This window comes from Erpetoichthys calabaricus, chromosome 13 (genome assembly GCF_900747795.2).
Source record: "Erpetoichthys calabaricus chromosome 13, fErpCal1.3, whole genome shotgun sequence".
Classification (NCBI taxonomy): domain Eukaryota; kingdom Metazoa; phylum Chordata; class Cladistia; order Polypteriformes; family Polypteridae; genus Erpetoichthys; species Erpetoichthys calabaricus.
Genome location: NC_041406.2, coordinates 108727649 through 108746183, shown reverse-complemented (window position 1 = coordinate 108746183; position 18535 = coordinate 108727649). Strand labels below are relative to the sequence as shown.

Here is an 18535-nt window from a genome sequence, read left to right as displayed (position 1 = left end):
AATATGCTTTTTAATGAACTCTTAAGCTTGTATGTCCTCAGAAATGTGACTTTGTCTCTTATTGCCAACTGTGGATCCCTCAGAGGTTTATTTTTTCTGGGAATGTTCCTGCCTGCGGTTTTGGTTTTTCTCTTTTTATAAGGCCATATATGTTTAAATGATAACAGGGTCTTTACATTGTTATATTGTTTAAGTTAATCATTGGGGTTATTCTGTCTTACTGTATGCTTAATTTGTATGTTTATAAAAATAAGTGTAATGTTTAATTTAGTATGCAATAATCATATATATATATATATGAATAAAATGTTAATGGTTGTCTGTCTGTCACCCAAAAACTCTCAAATCCCTGGGTTGTGAGCCTTGATCTTGGTCTCAATTGACAGCTTATGCCATGACACGCATAACATGACCCATCAATTGGACATGCTGATGACCTTGTGAGTCCTTTTCAAGGGTGGCAGTGACAAGGATGTGTGTTCATGGCTAACATCAGAAGCACAGCAGCACATGCCACTGACCAAAACAGCACCACAGTGGCTTCTGGTCCTTCTCTGTCCTTCTCCTGACAGGAACAGCTCAGCAGCCTGTGTCATTGTGACAATGAGGCACATTATACAGGTTGACTGAAAGTTACACTCCGAGCGCCACAGAAAATGTCTGTCAAGCATGTGGCGTGTCTATCAGGAAAAGAACTGTGGCAACACTGGAGAGCAGTGAAAGGACAGTACAGCAAACCTCTGTTGTGCCTTATTTTGTGAAAGGTGCGTTACCTTTCTTCAAGAATAGTAGGTCTGAGTGATACTAGTTAAGCACTCTGAGCCAGTGTTCAGTGAATAACGTTGTACAAAAATTAAAGTGAACAGAAATTAAACACCAGTCCCATGCAAAATATACTTGCACATACCTATGGTGGGTCAAGTTACAATTACCACTCTAACATACATTTGGAGTGTGGGAGGAAGCTAAAGATCCCAGTGAAAACCCACATTGAGAGTGGAGCATGTAGATACCTCGCTGGGTGACCAGGCTACAAAGTGTACAAGTGTCCCTGGATTAGTGAAGCAGCAGTAATTGAAAATTTGGCACTACAGCCATAATCCAATGTTTCACAATTCCTTTTTTTGATGAACAAGTGTTCAACTCTGGCCTTATAGAAGAGGAAAACAAATAAAAACACTTGAGCACTTGCTATTCCTCTGAAATCTAATTTAGACATTTTGTCTCGGTGTATGCCGACTTTTCAGTAATACCTGTCGGACATGTAGGCAGCTTGTTGACAAGAAGGTAATTTCAAGTGGCGTTCTTCAAAAATGTCATTTAAGATAGTATTTTCAAAGCCAACTGATAATTTCCACCAAATAGCTTTACTGCCCGCTTGAGTGAAGTAATTATTTTTCTTGACAAGCAGTGATACGTTTTAAGAGGCTGGAAATGTTCAATAGGGCCAAAAGAACAGCATTCATTTACTTCATTTCTTTCTTTGAACTCCAGAAAACAGCACTAAGACTTGGCAATATTTATATTTAAAAGTAATAAAAATAAATCTAGAGCAGTACAAGGATGTTGCTGTACGTTCTGCTGCCTCATAGTTGCACTGTCCTGCTTTCAAATCTGGATCCCCAGATTTTACCCATGACCGTGTGGGTTTTCCACTGAGAAGTCTGACTTTCCAACCTCATCCCCAAGAACATACAGCTTAGCTCAATTGTTGGTTCAAAATTGGCCCTATGTCAGTATGGGAGGGAGTGGGACTTGTGGACTGGCGACCTATGAGCAGCTTTTTTCTGCCTTGCACCTAGTGTGGAGAGGCCAGGTACCAGCCCCATGTGAGCTTAAACTGGATTATGTAGGTTTGAGAATATTATGTTAAATGTTCTCTAAGTTATATTTGGACAGAATTTCAACCTATGCTCCCCATCCATCTTTTTGCCGAATCCACTTATTTTAATTTTTCATTGATTCTTCCACCAACATCAAGTGCACATCAAGAAACAATCACGGACTAGTCAAACTAGTCCACCAGTGAGCACAACCTTACTTACTCCTAACAGACCAATTTATGGCTGCCTATCAACCTAATAGGCACATTTTGAGAATGTGGAACATAAAGCCCAAAAACAGGAACAGTGTGTTAACTGCACACAGAGGATTGATTGATTAGCTTGTGATTTAACTCTAACCATGGTGCCACTTATGGACAAAATACAGGCAGTTGGCTCTTTGCAAGATGAAAAGTAGTCATTCCACTAATAAAGGTGTTAAACAAACTGAAAATATCAGTAGGCCCTAACACATTGTTTTTATGAACCTTCTTTAATTTTCAAATTTTCTTTACTTGTACACACACCTTTTCTGTCCCATTGGGTTTATTTTGGTTATGCCAAATCTAATTCAGTCAACAGGTTAGGTCAGGTTTTAGAAGTTTACTAAATGTAATTACAAATATTTTATATTATTTCTAACTATATGATTGAGTCTCAATGAGTGCCACCATTTGATAGCCTTTAGCTGTGTAGCTGTTTTCATGGTGATTTAAAGGAGATGAGCAGTGTGTGTGAAGCCTGTTCAGCTACAACATAAAAGCTCGACACTGACGTCTCATTTCTATCAGAGATATGTGTTGGGAGATTGCAGATAAATCTCTTCAATTAATAGGCATGTGTTCCTTATGTAGTTCTCTTTGGCAAAGACGTCTAACCATATATTTTGACTTCGAGATTGGGTTTAATTTTGGGTTTTGGTTAAAGATCATTCTGAATTCCTGGCTATCAAACTTAACGCTTTGTTCTTCGACTGCATCTCTTTTCTGAGTCTGTATGCTCGGGTCTTAGTAGAGTAATGCCCCTCTAATGATGATCACAGAGCATTCAAGTTCACTGTTAGTGTCAGAAATGACCACAAGGTATTATACTAAAGTCATCTTCCTGTTAGGCACAGACTAATGACAGAGGGAGGTTAGATGGGAGTAGTCCTGGGTGCCTGGCAACTTCAGGCAGGGTAGCTGGAGAAAAGGCATGCAGAAATGTCAGTTATTCAACAGTAAGTGAAGGTGCCACTCAAAACCATTTTAAAACCAGTGAAGGAACGACTACAGTATACTATACAGAGGAGTGTGAAATCCCATGGTGTAAACTGGGTAATGGTGGTATCCTTAGCGCCAAGTTGAAGCACTTTGGGTTGATGGACCTATAGAAACTGTGGAAGTGACATAATGAACTGAGAGTAGAAGCAGGCCTTGAGTGATTTAGAAATCAAATATATATCCAAAAGCCCAAAGATCAAGATCACTTTAAATGATCTAAAAACAGTCCAGGGTACCATAGGAAAGTATATCATAGTAGGAGTTAATTATATTCTCCACGTTAACTATGGGGTTTATCATCAAGCAATATGTTATTGAGATCTTGTAGACACCGAATCCAACAACCCCAAAGTAGAGCAGATAATGGCTCTGGATTGTATCCAAGATCTGTACAACACCAGAACCAAAACCAGACCTTCTGTTATCCAAAATCACCTGGATGCGGCAGCTTTTCTGTTCTTACTTACCTTTATCCTGGGAGGGTCCCCACTTAGCAAATATTGGCCATTAGTTTATCAGCTCCAATTTACAGCAATAATTTACAAAGAAGTAAACCTCTGAAAAAATTACTGTTATAGATTGCAGGTTAGACATTCACAAATTTCAGTTATACAATTTTTTTATACACTTTCATTTAAAGCTGACATACACCTCCAGCCTTTGTAGGACTAGATGACACTATAAAAGTGGGATGTTTCTATTGAAGAAGGTTTTCAAAGTTGCACAATCGAAGGATCAAATCAAAGTCAAATCAAATTTTATTTGTCACATACAAGTTATACATACAGCACAATGTGTAGTGAAATGCTTTGCTCAACTCCAATGACTGTATCTTTTAAGAAGAAATATAAAAATCGGGAGTTGCGCTCCCCTCTACTTTCTTGTATACTGAGATAGAGGAAAGGTCATCAGAACCACTTCCAGTTGTTCAATATTTCTCAAATATCGTGTCTTTCTTTCTCATCATAACTAATTGATAATATCAATACTATCATTTATTTCTATTTATAATCAAACTTTATATTAAAATGATATTTTCACACTTGGGGAATTCGCGAAAGTATTCATTTAAAGTACCACTTGCGGTTGCTGGAAGTGATTCAAAAGTTGGCAGGATTCCTTATTTTTGATATTAAGCAGGTGTACAAAATCTCATTGACCTAGGTGAAAGTGTTTTTGAGCTATCATGTTTACACAGACACACACACAGACATAATTTCAAAAATGGTATTTTTGGACTCAGGAAGGTCTAAAACATCAAGATTCAGCAAAATCTTGAGGTTGAATTGTTTCACGATTCATATACTTTCTCTATACTATGTACACAAGAAAGTAAAAAGACAATAACAATAATACCTGAATTTATAAATATCAAGTAATTGATAGAATTTTAAATGTGATAACAAATAAAAACTAAATAACTTCATGTAGGAAAGTTAACAATAGGGAATCATGCACTTCTAGACACGTATTCAAGATGTATATGGACTCTGGACAAAGGTTCCTCCTCAGTCTCTCTGATCTGGACTTTAGGCAGCGGTAGCTTTTACCTGACACAGTACAGAACAGAAAGTGTTGTTGGGATGCCTGGTATCAATGATAATTATCTTTGGCCTGGTCTGGCAACGTAGGGAGTGCCCACCCAGTGATGTGTTCAGCTGACCACACCACTCACTGCAGAGCCTTGCAGTCCTTCTACGTGCTGTTCCCCAACTAGGCGGTGATACTTTGTGTCAGGATACCTTCAATGGTGGATGTGTAGAAGTTCTTTAATAATTGGGAGGGAAGTCTGAAATCACTGAGATGTCTGAGGTTTTAAAGACTTTGTTGTCCCTTCTTTCCCAAGGTGTGGGTGATTTTGGACCAGGTTAGATCCTCTTATGTGGACACTGAGATATCTGAAACTGTCCACCCTCTTCACCCGAGTGCTGTTAATACTAAAGGGGTGGTAGTGTCTCTGTAGTTTTCTTCCAAAGTCCACAGTCGGCTCCTTTGTTGGGCCGACATTCAGCAGTGGATTGTTATCCTGACATCAGTGTGACATTTTATATACTTCATCCAGGTAAGCCTGCTTATTGTTGGTTATCAGGTCTACCACAGCTGTGTCATCAGCAGAGTTGAAAATGTTGTTAGGGTTATGTGCAACCATACAGTCACATGTGTAGAAAGAGTACAGCAGTGGACTCAGAACATATCTCTGTGCAGCCTCTGTGTTGAGAGTGAGGGGTAATGAAGTGTGGCTACCTACACAAACAACCTGGGCTCTACTTGTCAGCAAATTAAAAATCCAGACGCACAATGAAGTGCTCAGAGGTCAGTTCCCGAGCTTGGTGATGAGCTTGGTGTTAAATGCAGAAATGTAGTCTATAAAAAGCATTCATACTGCACAAAATTCTCTCTTGTTGTTCAAGTTGGTCAGTATAGTATGAAGGACCAAGATGATGGCATCCTCTGTGGATTTTCTGGAAAAATATGCAAATTGTAATGGATCCTCTTCTTTTTCTAAAGAGGAGCAATATGACTTAACTAGCCTTTTGAAGCTCTTCATTACTATAGGCACTAGTATGGGGATAGTTTGATTCCTATATATTTTCTTAACTTGCTGTTTCTATAATACGGTTACAGGACGCCAGGAACCAAACTACTCTTTCCATTGCAGGGCTATATGAAGCCAGCAACTAACCTTGGATGGGACGCAATGCCAGTTGTACACCAACTCACTCCAAACCAATTTTGAATTCATCCACATTATTACCTCGGAAGATAATTTACATTATCCTGATTAATAATTATTAACTTGTCTAAAGAAATTATTCAGTCTGTTACCAACACTCTAATGATGACAAAGAAAGTCCTACTAGCATGTTCCATTTGTGGACACAATAAGCTTAACCTGCTCTATTCAATGTTAATGTCTTTAAAATGAAAACCTGCGGCACATCTGGGCAGATCTTGACCATCTTACTGGCACCTACATGGCTCTTATTGATGGTAGCACCTATTCACCTATGTGAATTTCCCCTTGAGATTAATAAAGTATCTATCTATCTCTATCTCTATCTCTATCTCTATCTATCTGAAGGTCTTATTATAAAAAACACAAGCACACAATTATATTCTTTGCACTGTGTGTTTAATTGTATGTGACAAATTAAAATTGATTTGAATCAGTCATTCTACATGCCTTTGGAGTGTGGTACACTGTAGCAGTCACAGGAAGAAAACTTGCGCACAAGGGAGGAATTCTTCTCAGGCCGTGACAGGATTTGAAATAGAACATAGACTTCTGGAGCTATGAGCCCACAGTAGAAATAAGCAATATACCATCAATAACATATACATGTTCATACAAAGAATGTCATTCAAAATGCTTATACTTAACTTTGGATTCAATCCAAACAATTAAATTCCAGTATAAATAATACATAGTTGTCCTGATGCCTGTCACCATGGATGTAAACTTCTGTTCTTCATATAAATACCACTCAGATAGCTAAATTCTAGCCACAGTGCTCACTCAGCCAGGCCAACACTGATATTAAACAGCTACGAATTTTATTAACACAAATATTTGACATGATCTTGTTTTGTCTTTTGCTAACTTGCACAGTAGTGGGCTCCTCTTTCCTTTCATTGCTGCTGGTTACATTGGATCGACTTTCATAGCATTAGATTCCCAAGTAGTTTTGACATATTTAAGACCGATCTTTGAAAATCCTTCTTTAGAATGAAGCATTCCACTTTTAGAGACCTATGTGGTCAACCTATCCAGTGCCCTCTACAGCAGAACAAACTGAATCTGCCAATAGCAGAGATGAACTGATTTAGTGTTTATACCCCCTGGTCAGAGTCGGTAAAAGGGAAAGCACAATGGTACATTCATGCATCGGTAGCAGGGCTGTCATGCTATATGAGCCAGGTAAAGAAAAGAAAAAAATATATATCATTCAGGAAGACTTACATCATTTGGAATTGTGAGCTCGTGGGAACTAGTTGGAGCTGTGGCATCCAGTCCTGTATTAGGGAAATGGAAGGGTGAATTGTTAGGACTGACTTGTTTAGTCTGCCATTGTTAGATGAAAGACACTACATCAAACACTCAAAGAGGTGAGAAAAAGGAGACGGTGAAACTGGATTGGGGGGTGGGGGGGGGTGCTATTTGTTAAAGAAAAACAGTGGCAGGGCGGAGAGGTAGCATCACATACAGAACATTATGGTGGAAAAACAAATTGGGGTGGGAAAGGTAATGGAAATGGACAGGGACATGTGGAGAATGGAGTTTAGAAAATGATGACATTCAGAGAGGTAAAGAGACGGGCTTCTGGAAATGCAAGTTAAAGAAATGACAAATAAGCAAAACAAAAGTCAATCCACAAATATTGAAAACCACAACATGGATTTGGGAGTACAAGGACTAAGGAAAGGCTTCAGTTAGTGCATTAGAGGACAGCTGCTAAACTCAAGGAAGAACAATGCAGTCAACAGATCTGATCTACACTAGAGAAGGCACTTATGGAGGCTACACTAGCATGGAAACAACACGTGTGTGAAAAAGCAGGAGCAGATAAATGATGCTGTTTTAATATGGTTAAGGGTTCCGGTTTTCACTTAAAATAAATGAATATTGTTTTTACTAAAACTATATATTGATGTAAAATATTTGTGTTTAAGCATATTTTAGTGATTAATGAATATTTTTATTTCTGTATAGATACCAAAATACAATTTGCTACAATAAAGAACCAGATCTTTTTTGTCATTAATCTTCTTAATGCAGACTAATTGCTTAAGCTTATGTTTATGATTTTAATTTTAATTAACTTAATTTGTGCCTACATGATCTGATGTTATAAGGAAATATAGCTTAGGGTCCTTAATGATCTACTGTTGGGTTCATTTTCAGGAATTGTGTCTCATGTTCTTTCCATTCAACCTAAATGTTTCTTACTTTTGCAAATAACATGAATACAACGCACGCTGTTTTATGATTTGACCACATGGTCACCACAATCTCTACAATATGCTGAGAATGCCCCTTTGTCCTTCTGTATTTTAGTTTTTCTTTTATACTCTGCAGTCATAAACTAATACAGTAATTAAGCAGAAAAAAAGATTATATATAGTTTATATACATGGATGAGTATTTCTGTGTGTCTGTTTACAGTGCGTTTCACTTCCTGTCTACTTGTAACTCTGTATGTACAGGAACTTCTCTAAGAAGCTAAATTTCCGCCTTGGGACGAATAAAGTTCCATGTATTATCTATTGTCCAGTATTTCACCACTCTAGCACATTTCTGGGACTAAAGTTAAGGGAAAAGGGGAAGAGGTTGTAGATGGTACAAGGAATATGAAATAGTTGTCCATTTCCTCAACTGTTCTCCTCCACAGTCCACAGGTTCCTGACCCAAAAGATATACTATAACCTGACTAGACTCCTTCAGAATTTGTATAGAAAATATCCAGAATTCACCTGTGACTATCTTTACTAACCTGATAGACTCCACTGCACTTGTGTTTGATTCCTTTTCATCTCACGTTACTATTTAACAAAAGGGTAGTTTCTCATGCTTATTTACTATTTAACAAAATCGATGTGGAGGGAACTGCTGGTAGTGTGCGAGAGATTTCTTAATATGCCACGGGTGGTTGAATTGTACTGTATGAAATTTTGAACTCCCAGGAGTCACTGGGGCAGACAATATGCCTGCTCTCCTTTAAACTTTATCAATGATGTGGATGTTAAGGTGATTGCTCTGTTAGAACAGATAATTATTTGACCAACTGGCCCACTTAATGGTAAGGGTTTTTTAACAGTATGTTATTTGTCCCGTTGTAATTGCATAGGTCCTCTGGTAGCACAAGTTTTTTGTTTCAGTGTTTGGGTTGTATTTTGCATTCTCTTTTGTGTTTAACCTTCCCTGTAATAGGTCTCTAATATTGTTAAACTTTCTACTGTCAATATAAACCTATAGCGAGTCCACTGTAGGACCCAGTCTTTCAAATTTAGAATTGACAAATCTAACAGATGTCTTTGAGGATACGGGAGAAAATACAGAAAATCCTCAAAACCCATGCTCAAACAGGAAGATGATGCAATAGGGTACAGAATTTAAACCGAATAAGCTAGATGATTTGTGAGGCAACAGTGTCATCTCAAGCACTACAAAAGCCATTACCCTTGTATCACTTTGTAACCTTCACAGAGTTGCCAAACCTATATGTGATTCAAAAGGACCAATATACCTGACAAACATATCAATGTTGGGTTGTGTTCACTATGAATGGTTCCCTAGCATACATGCTGATTATTTGAAAGCAGTACCACAACTTTAGTAGCACCAGTCATACATCCATTTTATGATCTGAGGCATTTTGTATTTATACACTATATATGAGAACTGTAACATTTATTAAGCATAAAGCAAAATCTGTTTCTCTGCTGCTATTTTCCTTCAAATTTAATACCTGGTTATTAGTAAATGAACAAAAATGTGATTAACTGTGGAAAAACAATGCATATGCACTATAATCTGTGCCAATCATTGTAAAACAGAACTGTGGCATAATGGTTAATGTTAGTCCCTCAAGTTGAGCTGGATGGGTTCAGTTCTTTGTTCGTTTTCCTCTCAGACATGAACATAGGGTGAATTGGCAGCCCTAAGGTGGTCAAAAGGGGGGTATATGAGTGAGGGTGCCCTGTTACAAAGTGATATCTCCTGATTTTCTTGAACTTGATCCTGTCCTGCATAAAGTCAGCTGGGAAAATAAAAGAATGGTACTACTTAGATTACATGAAAAGATTTTTAATTAAATATTAATGGAATATCAGTAAATTATCTTAACTGACTATAATTAGGTCGTTTATAGTCTACATACAATATGTATATGAAATATTCAAATTAACCCAACCTTATACACACCCACATCTAAATAGACAATACACTGCTCTGTAACAATTGTGTTTATTTTATTTACTCTCTATGGCTATAGCTACAATGCTTACTGACTGTTTCTACAAAACAAATGTTTAACATTCTATAAGGAAAACACGGCCTCTGATTGCATTAGAACCACAAAATAGGAGACATTTTTGCTTAGTTGGGTCTGCCTAATTCTTAATTGTATGTTTCTAATTTTCTAGTGTTTTCTGTTTTTTGCTGGGATTTGAAATCTGCCCCAGAAATACATAAATCAGAAAAGCCAAAAGTATAAGAACACACACTGGTGTACAGTATATATCATAGTGTAATTTCCAACACTTCTCTCATTGATATGTATGTTAACTACCATCCCTCTTGGCTGATCTCAAATGGGAAGACTTCATCTCCCTTAAATTTAAAAGTTCCAGCATTTAATCATTCACAATATAATGTATTGCATTTAAGATCTGGGAATACTGTGACTTTATAGGTGGCTACAATAACCTGGAACTCTGAATAATACTTCTGTCACTGCCATCTTTCCATATTAGTTTGCTTAAGCTCTTTTTGCCAATTGTGGCCTCACTTAACCCCAAATACGCCTTTTTTTGTTAAGTATCAGTACTAACTCTCTCCGCAAACATTTCACTTCACTTTGTCATAGGACATGTTTCCCAAGTTATTCTTCCAATTGTAATCATATCTAAATAATCCAGAGTGTAAGGTCAATGGGGTTGTGGAGACTAAGCTATACAATTCTGAAATGTTGCAGGAGCCCCTACAAAATCCTAAAGGACTATTCTAAACTAAAAAAGTACCCAAGTAGGGTGAAGAAAGCAATGTTCTGTCATGGTCAGTGGATCTTCTCAGTATCCTTCAGCCAATTACAGGTATTAGTATAATATGCAAATACAAACATATGTATTCTTTAATCTAGTTGTAGAAGTGAACAGGACTCATTTGTGAGTTCTTGTTAAGCTTCTCAAGATGATTATTATAATTGAATCAAACTGTGGTTTTGCCACTAGCATTGTATTATTGATTGTTCTTGGTTACTACATAGCCTATGTTAAACCGCAGTGTACCTAAAATTAAAACATCACTGTTGCTATGTCTATTACTCAGCTAGATCGTGGAAAAAGTTAATTTTATAAAGCAAAACTAATAGTATGTCAGATGTTACCAAGCAATATTTAAAAGTTTTTCTGGTCAATGGGAATATAGACTACCATCAACATGGAAAGGTACTGAGGCAGTGCAAAAAGCCACAATGAAATTTTAGGTGTTGCTTACATGATCAGCAACTGAGATGAACATGAAAATCATTATTATAAATTATTTTGTGTTTAATCGCCTTACTCACAAATGCTATTGTATTTGTTATAAATGCTTTAGTTTAAAAATGTAAACAATGCAATAAAATGGAAAATCACAAATGAAAGGCTAAATTCAGCAAAAGGAAAGAAACATCAATTATTTCTAACCCATTGGGGATATAGATCTTTAACAATGTTCATTTGGATTATGTGAAGATTGACAGAGAACAGATGCTAGTTAAAAACAGACCAAAGCCAAATTGTAATGAAGCCTCTAACAGTTTTTATATTATGTAGGTTATCTTAAATGTGTTGAAAAATGTAATACTGTATACATAATATACGTGACCTGGAAAACTTATTTGGTCGCTTGACCAATTGTCTAGTTTTACTTAATAACAAATCCTATGGAGAAATTTCTTTCTCTGTGATATTTAAAGACAATGAAACTCAAAATTAGTATAATACTTTTGTATAAAAAAAAAAGAAAAAAAAAAAAAAGCATTTTCACTGTGGGAGAAGTTCCCAAAATAAAATGCTACTATGTATGTAACACATAATACGAGGGATGTTCAAAAAATTTCCACACTTTTTTTTTTTTTTTTTAACTCTATTAAGAATTTCAAAAACAAAACAACTCTTATACTAAACTGCAAGGGCAGCCGGCTTGCCAGACAGAACTAGTCACATGACACTCTCAGACACAACTGGTTACCACTCCTCCCACCTTCACCATTTCCAAAGAAAATATAAAAGTGCGGAACCTTTTTGAAAATCCCTCGTAAAGGAATACTTTGCCCAAAAATATTAACATTATGACATGGAGACCTGTCATTCATTGGTCCAGAATCCTGTCTTCAAATCAAAAAGTCATTCCTGTGAGTCTTTGCATTTCCTGTTTATGTATGCACTCATAATATAGGAAGTAACAATATTTTAGCAAAAGAAGCTTTAGTACATGTTTTGAGCAAGTGAGTGAAAAAAAGTCACATGGATTATGTGGCATGAGCAATGTGAGATTTGTTTAGGCCACCAATACAAAGTACAATAAGTAAAGTTATTAAGTAAATAATTTTTGGAGTAGAATATTCCTTTATTATGACCTTTTACATTTTGTTAATCTCACCTCTGAAGTTGCATAGCAATACTTAATATATATTGTGTCATTTTTGGTCATCTGGTGAGATGAACTGAAGTGTGAAAAGTAATATGAGGTAAATGTGACTTTATAAATTAATAAACAATTATATAAAAGCAAGTATACAGAAAATCTGCCATCTATTGTTTCTATGATGAATGCAAAAGAAATCATCGACACACTTTGTAAAGTTTTCTAAAGATGAGTTTGTTGCTTACTAAGATATGAGGCTGCCATTCCAAAAATAAGAGAACAAGTGTGCAGTAAGGTAACTGAGAAGAAGTCCCAGCGCAACACAACTATCCTTCTAGACACTGGCAGTTTGTACATTTTTTGTGTATATATTTAACTGCCATAATATTACTTTTCCACAACTGTTAAATGAAGATACTGAAAGTAAATATCTTCCATTCTGTTCCAGTTTCTGCCTTGTGCTTCATGACTGATGGGATAGGCTTTCTCACAACCATATCCTGGATAAGGAAAATGGAATGGATGGAATCCATTTTGTATTTAAAAATTACCACATGTCATTAGAATGTCCACAGTGCATTTCATTTGTCAGATATACAGCATTGAACAGATAACAATTACACTGCAGTATGGATGTGGGGAAAATGTGATACGACTTGTTGATTCATGAAGACAACATTGGCACGTTTTCTACATTCCACATTTTGATTATTAACTCATGGTAGTTGATCTTCCTATTTTGTTAACAGTTTTGCTTCTAAATTTTGATTATAGTACGTTTCTTTTTGACTTCTGGTTATTCTTTTGACATTCTTCACAATGTAGCACTTTGGTTTTGGCAAGAGTTTCTCAGAATTTTGTTTCGGACCCTCATTGCAGTTTCCTGAACATACGCAAATCTCTCAAGCTTTTAAATCTCATCTTATTGGTTAGCCACATTCCCTCTTGAAAGTTTACAATTCAGGATGGTCTTCTGTGCTGTGGTATTACATGCGTTTTATGTATTTTTTTTGTTTTGTTTGTTTCTGAGTAATTTTTTGTGTATTTTCCATCATATTTAGTTACATTGTCACTTTAAATGTGGTTATGTTACATGTTCTATATGGATGGAGCCTCAACAGGTGTGGCTACCCTGACATCCCCATGTCTGAGCTCTCTCTCTGCATATTTAGGAAACAGCCTAGGGGAGAGCTCAGCCATGGCACACTGAAGTCTATTGATATTGTAATTGTTTCTGGATTTACTAGCTTTTTTGATATTTTTTGTTTGTCTAGTCTTTATCTGGGTCACGTATTGTGACTTGTTAGCTGTGGATTGACTTTTTTGGCAAATCGTCTTTGTTCTTTTTGAACTTTTGTTATTTTTCTCTTTGGCAACATAAATAGCTTCATTTTATAAAGACTCTTTTAGTAACTTTCCTTTCAAAGCAATGTTTTTACAATTTCTCCTTCTCTTGGAAAGCAGTTCTGTGGGTGATTAGGTGTTTTAACCCATTTGGCATGAGGCATAGGTGGCCTGGCCTGGCTTGTGAAGGCTTTTTGCCATGAATTCAATTCTAAATCATGACATGCCGGAACTAAAAACAGCAGGTGCCTGGGCCATGTCCACACCAATACAAAAATGAAATCTAAGCCAGTAAAATGTTTTTGTATCGGACTATAAAATTTGGTTTTCCTTACTGTAAGATAAGTTGCTTTGGATAAAAGACTCTGCTAAGCAAATAAATGTAAATGTAAGTAGGTAGATAAGTAGGTAAATATACACACACACACCAGAATGATTAAAAAGAGAACTTCTGACTTGACTGTCACACACAGTGCTGTTGTTATAAAGGAGCCCCCATAACGTTTCTTGATACACTTCTACTGAATAATTCACTGGCTGAAAGTCCTCAGTGTTAGTGTGTCATGGAGAGGATGTGCAACATTGTTCATATTGACACTCAGTTTTGTATGTATTCTCTCCTTTACTACGATCTCTGGGAGTCCACAGTGTGCCCCAGAACTGAGGTCGCGCTTTTAATTAGCTTATTGATTCGGTGGGCCACTCTTGAAGTGATGTTATGGGCCCAACACACCACATCGTAGAAAATCATACCGGCCATCAGAGTTATAAAAGATGTGAAGCACTTATAAAGAAATTTGTATTTAAGATTATTTACCTAATTTTAAGAAATTTTGTCAAATGAATTTAGCTTGCCTAATTAGCAGATTTTATTTTATTTTTTTTGCTAAATAAAAGCAAAACAACTATTTTGTTTAGCAAAAAATCTGCTAATGGCGTAAGTGAAATTTATTCAACTTCTTCTTCTTTCGGCTGCTTCCATTAGGGGTTGCCACAGCGGATCATCTTCTTCCATATCTTTCTGTCCTCTGCATCTTGTTCTGTTACACTCATCACCTGCATGTCCTCTCTCATCACATCCATAAACCTTCGCTTAGACCTTCCTCTTTTCCTCTTCCCTGGCAGCTCTATCCTTAGCATCCTTCTCCCAATATACCCAGCATCTCTCCTCTGCACATGTCCAAACCAATGCAATCTTGCCTCTCTGACTTTGTCTCCCAACCGTCCAACTTGAGCTGACCCTCTAATGTACTTGTTTCAAATCCTATCCATCCTCGTCACACCCAGTGCAAATCTTAACATCTTTAACTCTGCTACCTCCAGCTCTGTCTCCTGCTTTCTGGTCAGTGCCACTGTCTCCAACCCATATAACACAGCTGGTCTCACTACCATCCTGTAGACCTTCCCTTTCACTCTTGCTGATACCTGTCTGTCACAAATCACTCCTGACACTCTTCTCCACCCATTCCACCCTGCCTGCACTTTTTCACCTCTCTTCCACAATCCCCATTACTTTGTATTGTTGATCCCAAGTATTTAAACTTGTTCTCATTCGCCAGCTCTACTCCCTGCATCCTCACCATTCCACTGACCTCCCTCTCATTTACATACATGTATTCTGTCTTGTTCCTACTGACCTTCATTCCTCTCCTCTCTAGAGCATATCTCCACCTCTCCAGGGTCTACTCAACCTGCTCCCTACTATCGCTACATGTCACAATGTCATCAGCAAACATCATAGTCCACGGCGACTGTCTAATCTCGTCTCTCAACCTGTCCATCACCACTGCAGATAAGAAAGGGCTCAGAGCCGATCTCTGATGTAATCCCACCTCCAACTTGAATGCATCCATGACTCCTACCGCAGACCTCACCACTGTCACACTTCCCTCGTACATATCCTGTACAACTCTTACGTACTTCTCTGCCACTCCAGACTTCCTCATACAATACCACAGCTCCTCTCAAGGCACCCTGTCATATGCTTTCTCCAGGTCCACAAAGACGCAATGTAACTTCTTCTGGCCTCCTCTAAACTTCTCCATCAACATCCTCAGAGGAAACATTGCATCTGTGGTGCTCTTTCTTGGCATGAAACCATACTGCTGCTCACTAATCATCACCTCACTTCTTAACCGAGCTTCCATTACTCTTTCTCATAACTTCATGCTGTGGCTCATTAATTTTATTCCCCTGTAGTTACTGCAGTCCTGCACATCCCCCTTATTCTTAAATATCGTTACCAGTACACTTCTCCACTCCTCAGGCATCCTCTCGCTTTCCAATATTCCATTAAACAATCTGGTTAAAAACTCCACTGCCTTCTTTCCTAAACACCTCCATGCTTTCATAGGTATGCCATCTGGACCAACGGCCTTTCCATTCTTCATCATCTTCATAGCTGTCCTTACTTCATCCTTGCTAATCCGTTGCACTTCCTGATTCACTATCTCCACATCATCCAACCTCTTCTCTCTCTCATTCTCTTCATTCATCAGCCTCTCAAAGTACTCTTTCCATCTGCTCAACACACTCTCCTCGCTTGTGAGTACGTTTCCATCTTTATCCTTTATCACCCTAACCTGCTGCACATCTTTCCCAGCTCGGTCCCTCTGTCTAGTCAATCAGTATCGGTCCTTTTCTCCCTCCTTAGTGTCCAACCTCTCATACAACTCATCATATGCCTTTTCTTTAGCCTTCACCACCTCTCTCTTCACCTTGTGCCTTATCTCCTTGTACTCTTGTCTACTTTCTGCATCTCTCTGACTATCCCACTTCTTCTTTGCCATCCTCTTCCTCTGTATACTCTCCTGTACTTCCTCATTCCACCACCAGGTTTCCTTTTCCTCCTTCCTCTTTCCAGATGTCATGCCAAGCACCCTTCTTGCTGTCACCCTTACTACATCTGATGTAGTTTCCCAGCTATCTGGTAACTCTTCACTACCACCCAGTGCCTGTCTCACCTCCTCCCTAAACTCGACCTTGCAGTCTTTCTTTATTCAACTTCCAGAGTTTGATCCTTGGCTCTGCCTTCACTCTCTTCCTCTTCTTGATCTCCAACGTCATCCTACAGACCACCATCCTATGCTGTATAAGTAAAATTTATTCAACAAGATTTCTTAAAACAAGCTAAATCTTAAATACAAATTTCTTGATAAGTCAATAAATTTTTACAGTAAGGAAAACAAATTTGAATGGCTTGATAAACCTTTCACTTGCTTATGTTTAATTTGTTTGGATGGATTTGGATAACATTTGTCAACCATTTTCTGTTATTGAGTTGGCTTAAAAGAGAGCCAGCTTTAAGAAATACTTAGTGGTTAAAGAGTGGATCAGTGCTACTTTAGAATATGGATGTTTTTAGCATTACACTCCTTTCAGGAACCTCGGCCCTGAATTGGTTAAGTTTTGCTTCAATGTTTTTTTTTTCATTTTGGTTGTTATTAAATCAGTTATGTTTGTCATTTGTTTGGTAGTCATTGTAATGTCCATCAGATGTATTTGGCTTGTATTGCCAATATTAGGCCTAACTGTTTAAGGAAAATTTATAAAAGAGTAAACGTTAACAACAAATGCCAAAGAATTACCGTAACTAATACATAAAAGACCCTATTACAGATTTAGGGACTGCGCATTCTAGGCGCAAAGCATTTCTTCACATTATAGATTGTGTATATCTGGACAAAATATCCATTTATGTAGGTGAAATTTATAAAAAATGAAGTGTGATATCAGCACAGCCTAAACAGCAAGCAAAAAAAAGCTTGGTTGATGAGGATCGACTATTTTAGAAAACATTCTTAAGCTGGAACATATAATTATTATTGAATAAAAATGAACTAAATGATCACAAAACCTATACCTACACACATTACAATCAATGTGATTTTCTCTGGGTCACAACTTGTGGCCCAGTCCTCTAGCTACAACACCACTCTGCCTTAATAATGAAAAGATTGAGTTGTGAGACAGTGTTTGGTTGGTCCTACAGCTCAAGTGCTGTAATAACTGGTACTGAAAGTGACTATCCATGACAATGGCGAAGCAGGGAAGTGTTATGGTACAGAGAGTTAATTCACGAGGAACAAGAGGTAGGGGTGAGCTTGTGGATTTATAGGTTGATCACAAAGGTGAGGAAGGTGGGAGCATTTTGTGGGGAAGAAAAAAGTGCTGAAACTGACCACTGTACCAGATCCCCTAGTGTTGCTGTAGCAAATGCCTTGATGAAAGGTAGCTGGAGGAGTGGCTGGAAGAACCAGAGCAAAGATGATGATCAGAGCCACTAGATCAGACAGAGTCATGAGGCTTTAGGGTGTTAAAGCTTCTTTTTTTTTTTTTTTTTTTTAAGATCCTCATTTTAATTTAAGCAGAGGCTACCTGTTGTTGGTCAAATGCTATTAGTGTAAGATTTAGTTTTTTCTCATTTCATAGTTTATGCCTGAAAGGAACATCTCCCTCTCAATACACCTGCTTTTTACAGAATGATACAAGCTGAGCCATTTTGTTGGCATGGCACTCAAAGAAGGAGCTATGCCTTATTACTCTTCAAAACTTTCTAAAGTAAATTAAATTCTGCTTTTTCAGTTTGGCAGTTGAGTTTCACATGTTGAGTTTTAATGCTTTTTTTTTTTATTTCAAACACAGGTAAGGGCCAAAATGATAGAAAAATAAATATTTCAATACTAATATGCATACTAATTAAATGAAGCAATTCATGGTAATGTATATATACCCTGTGGCAGGCACTGAAATGAAGT

General features: G+C 37.4%; 1 protein-coding gene across 5 annotated transcripts in view; it reads right to left on the bottom strand.

The window, feature by feature from the left end:
• The window catches only part of zgc:110045 (uncharacterized protein LOC664755 homolog), a 462322-nt gene that overhangs the window by 16145 nt on the left and 427642 nt on the right, over positions 1-18535 (bottom strand). For 3 of the 5 annotated variants that reach the window (XM_028817427.2, XM_028817428.2, XM_028817426.2), the window contains one exon: positions 7047-7099. The exons of the other annotated variants lie outside the window; for them this stretch is intronic. In XM_028817427.2, coding sequence (XP_028673260.1) covers positions 7047-7099 — 53 coding nt within the window. The remainder of the gene's footprint in view (positions 1-7046; positions 7100-18535) is intronic. 5 annotated transcript variants of the gene reach the window in all.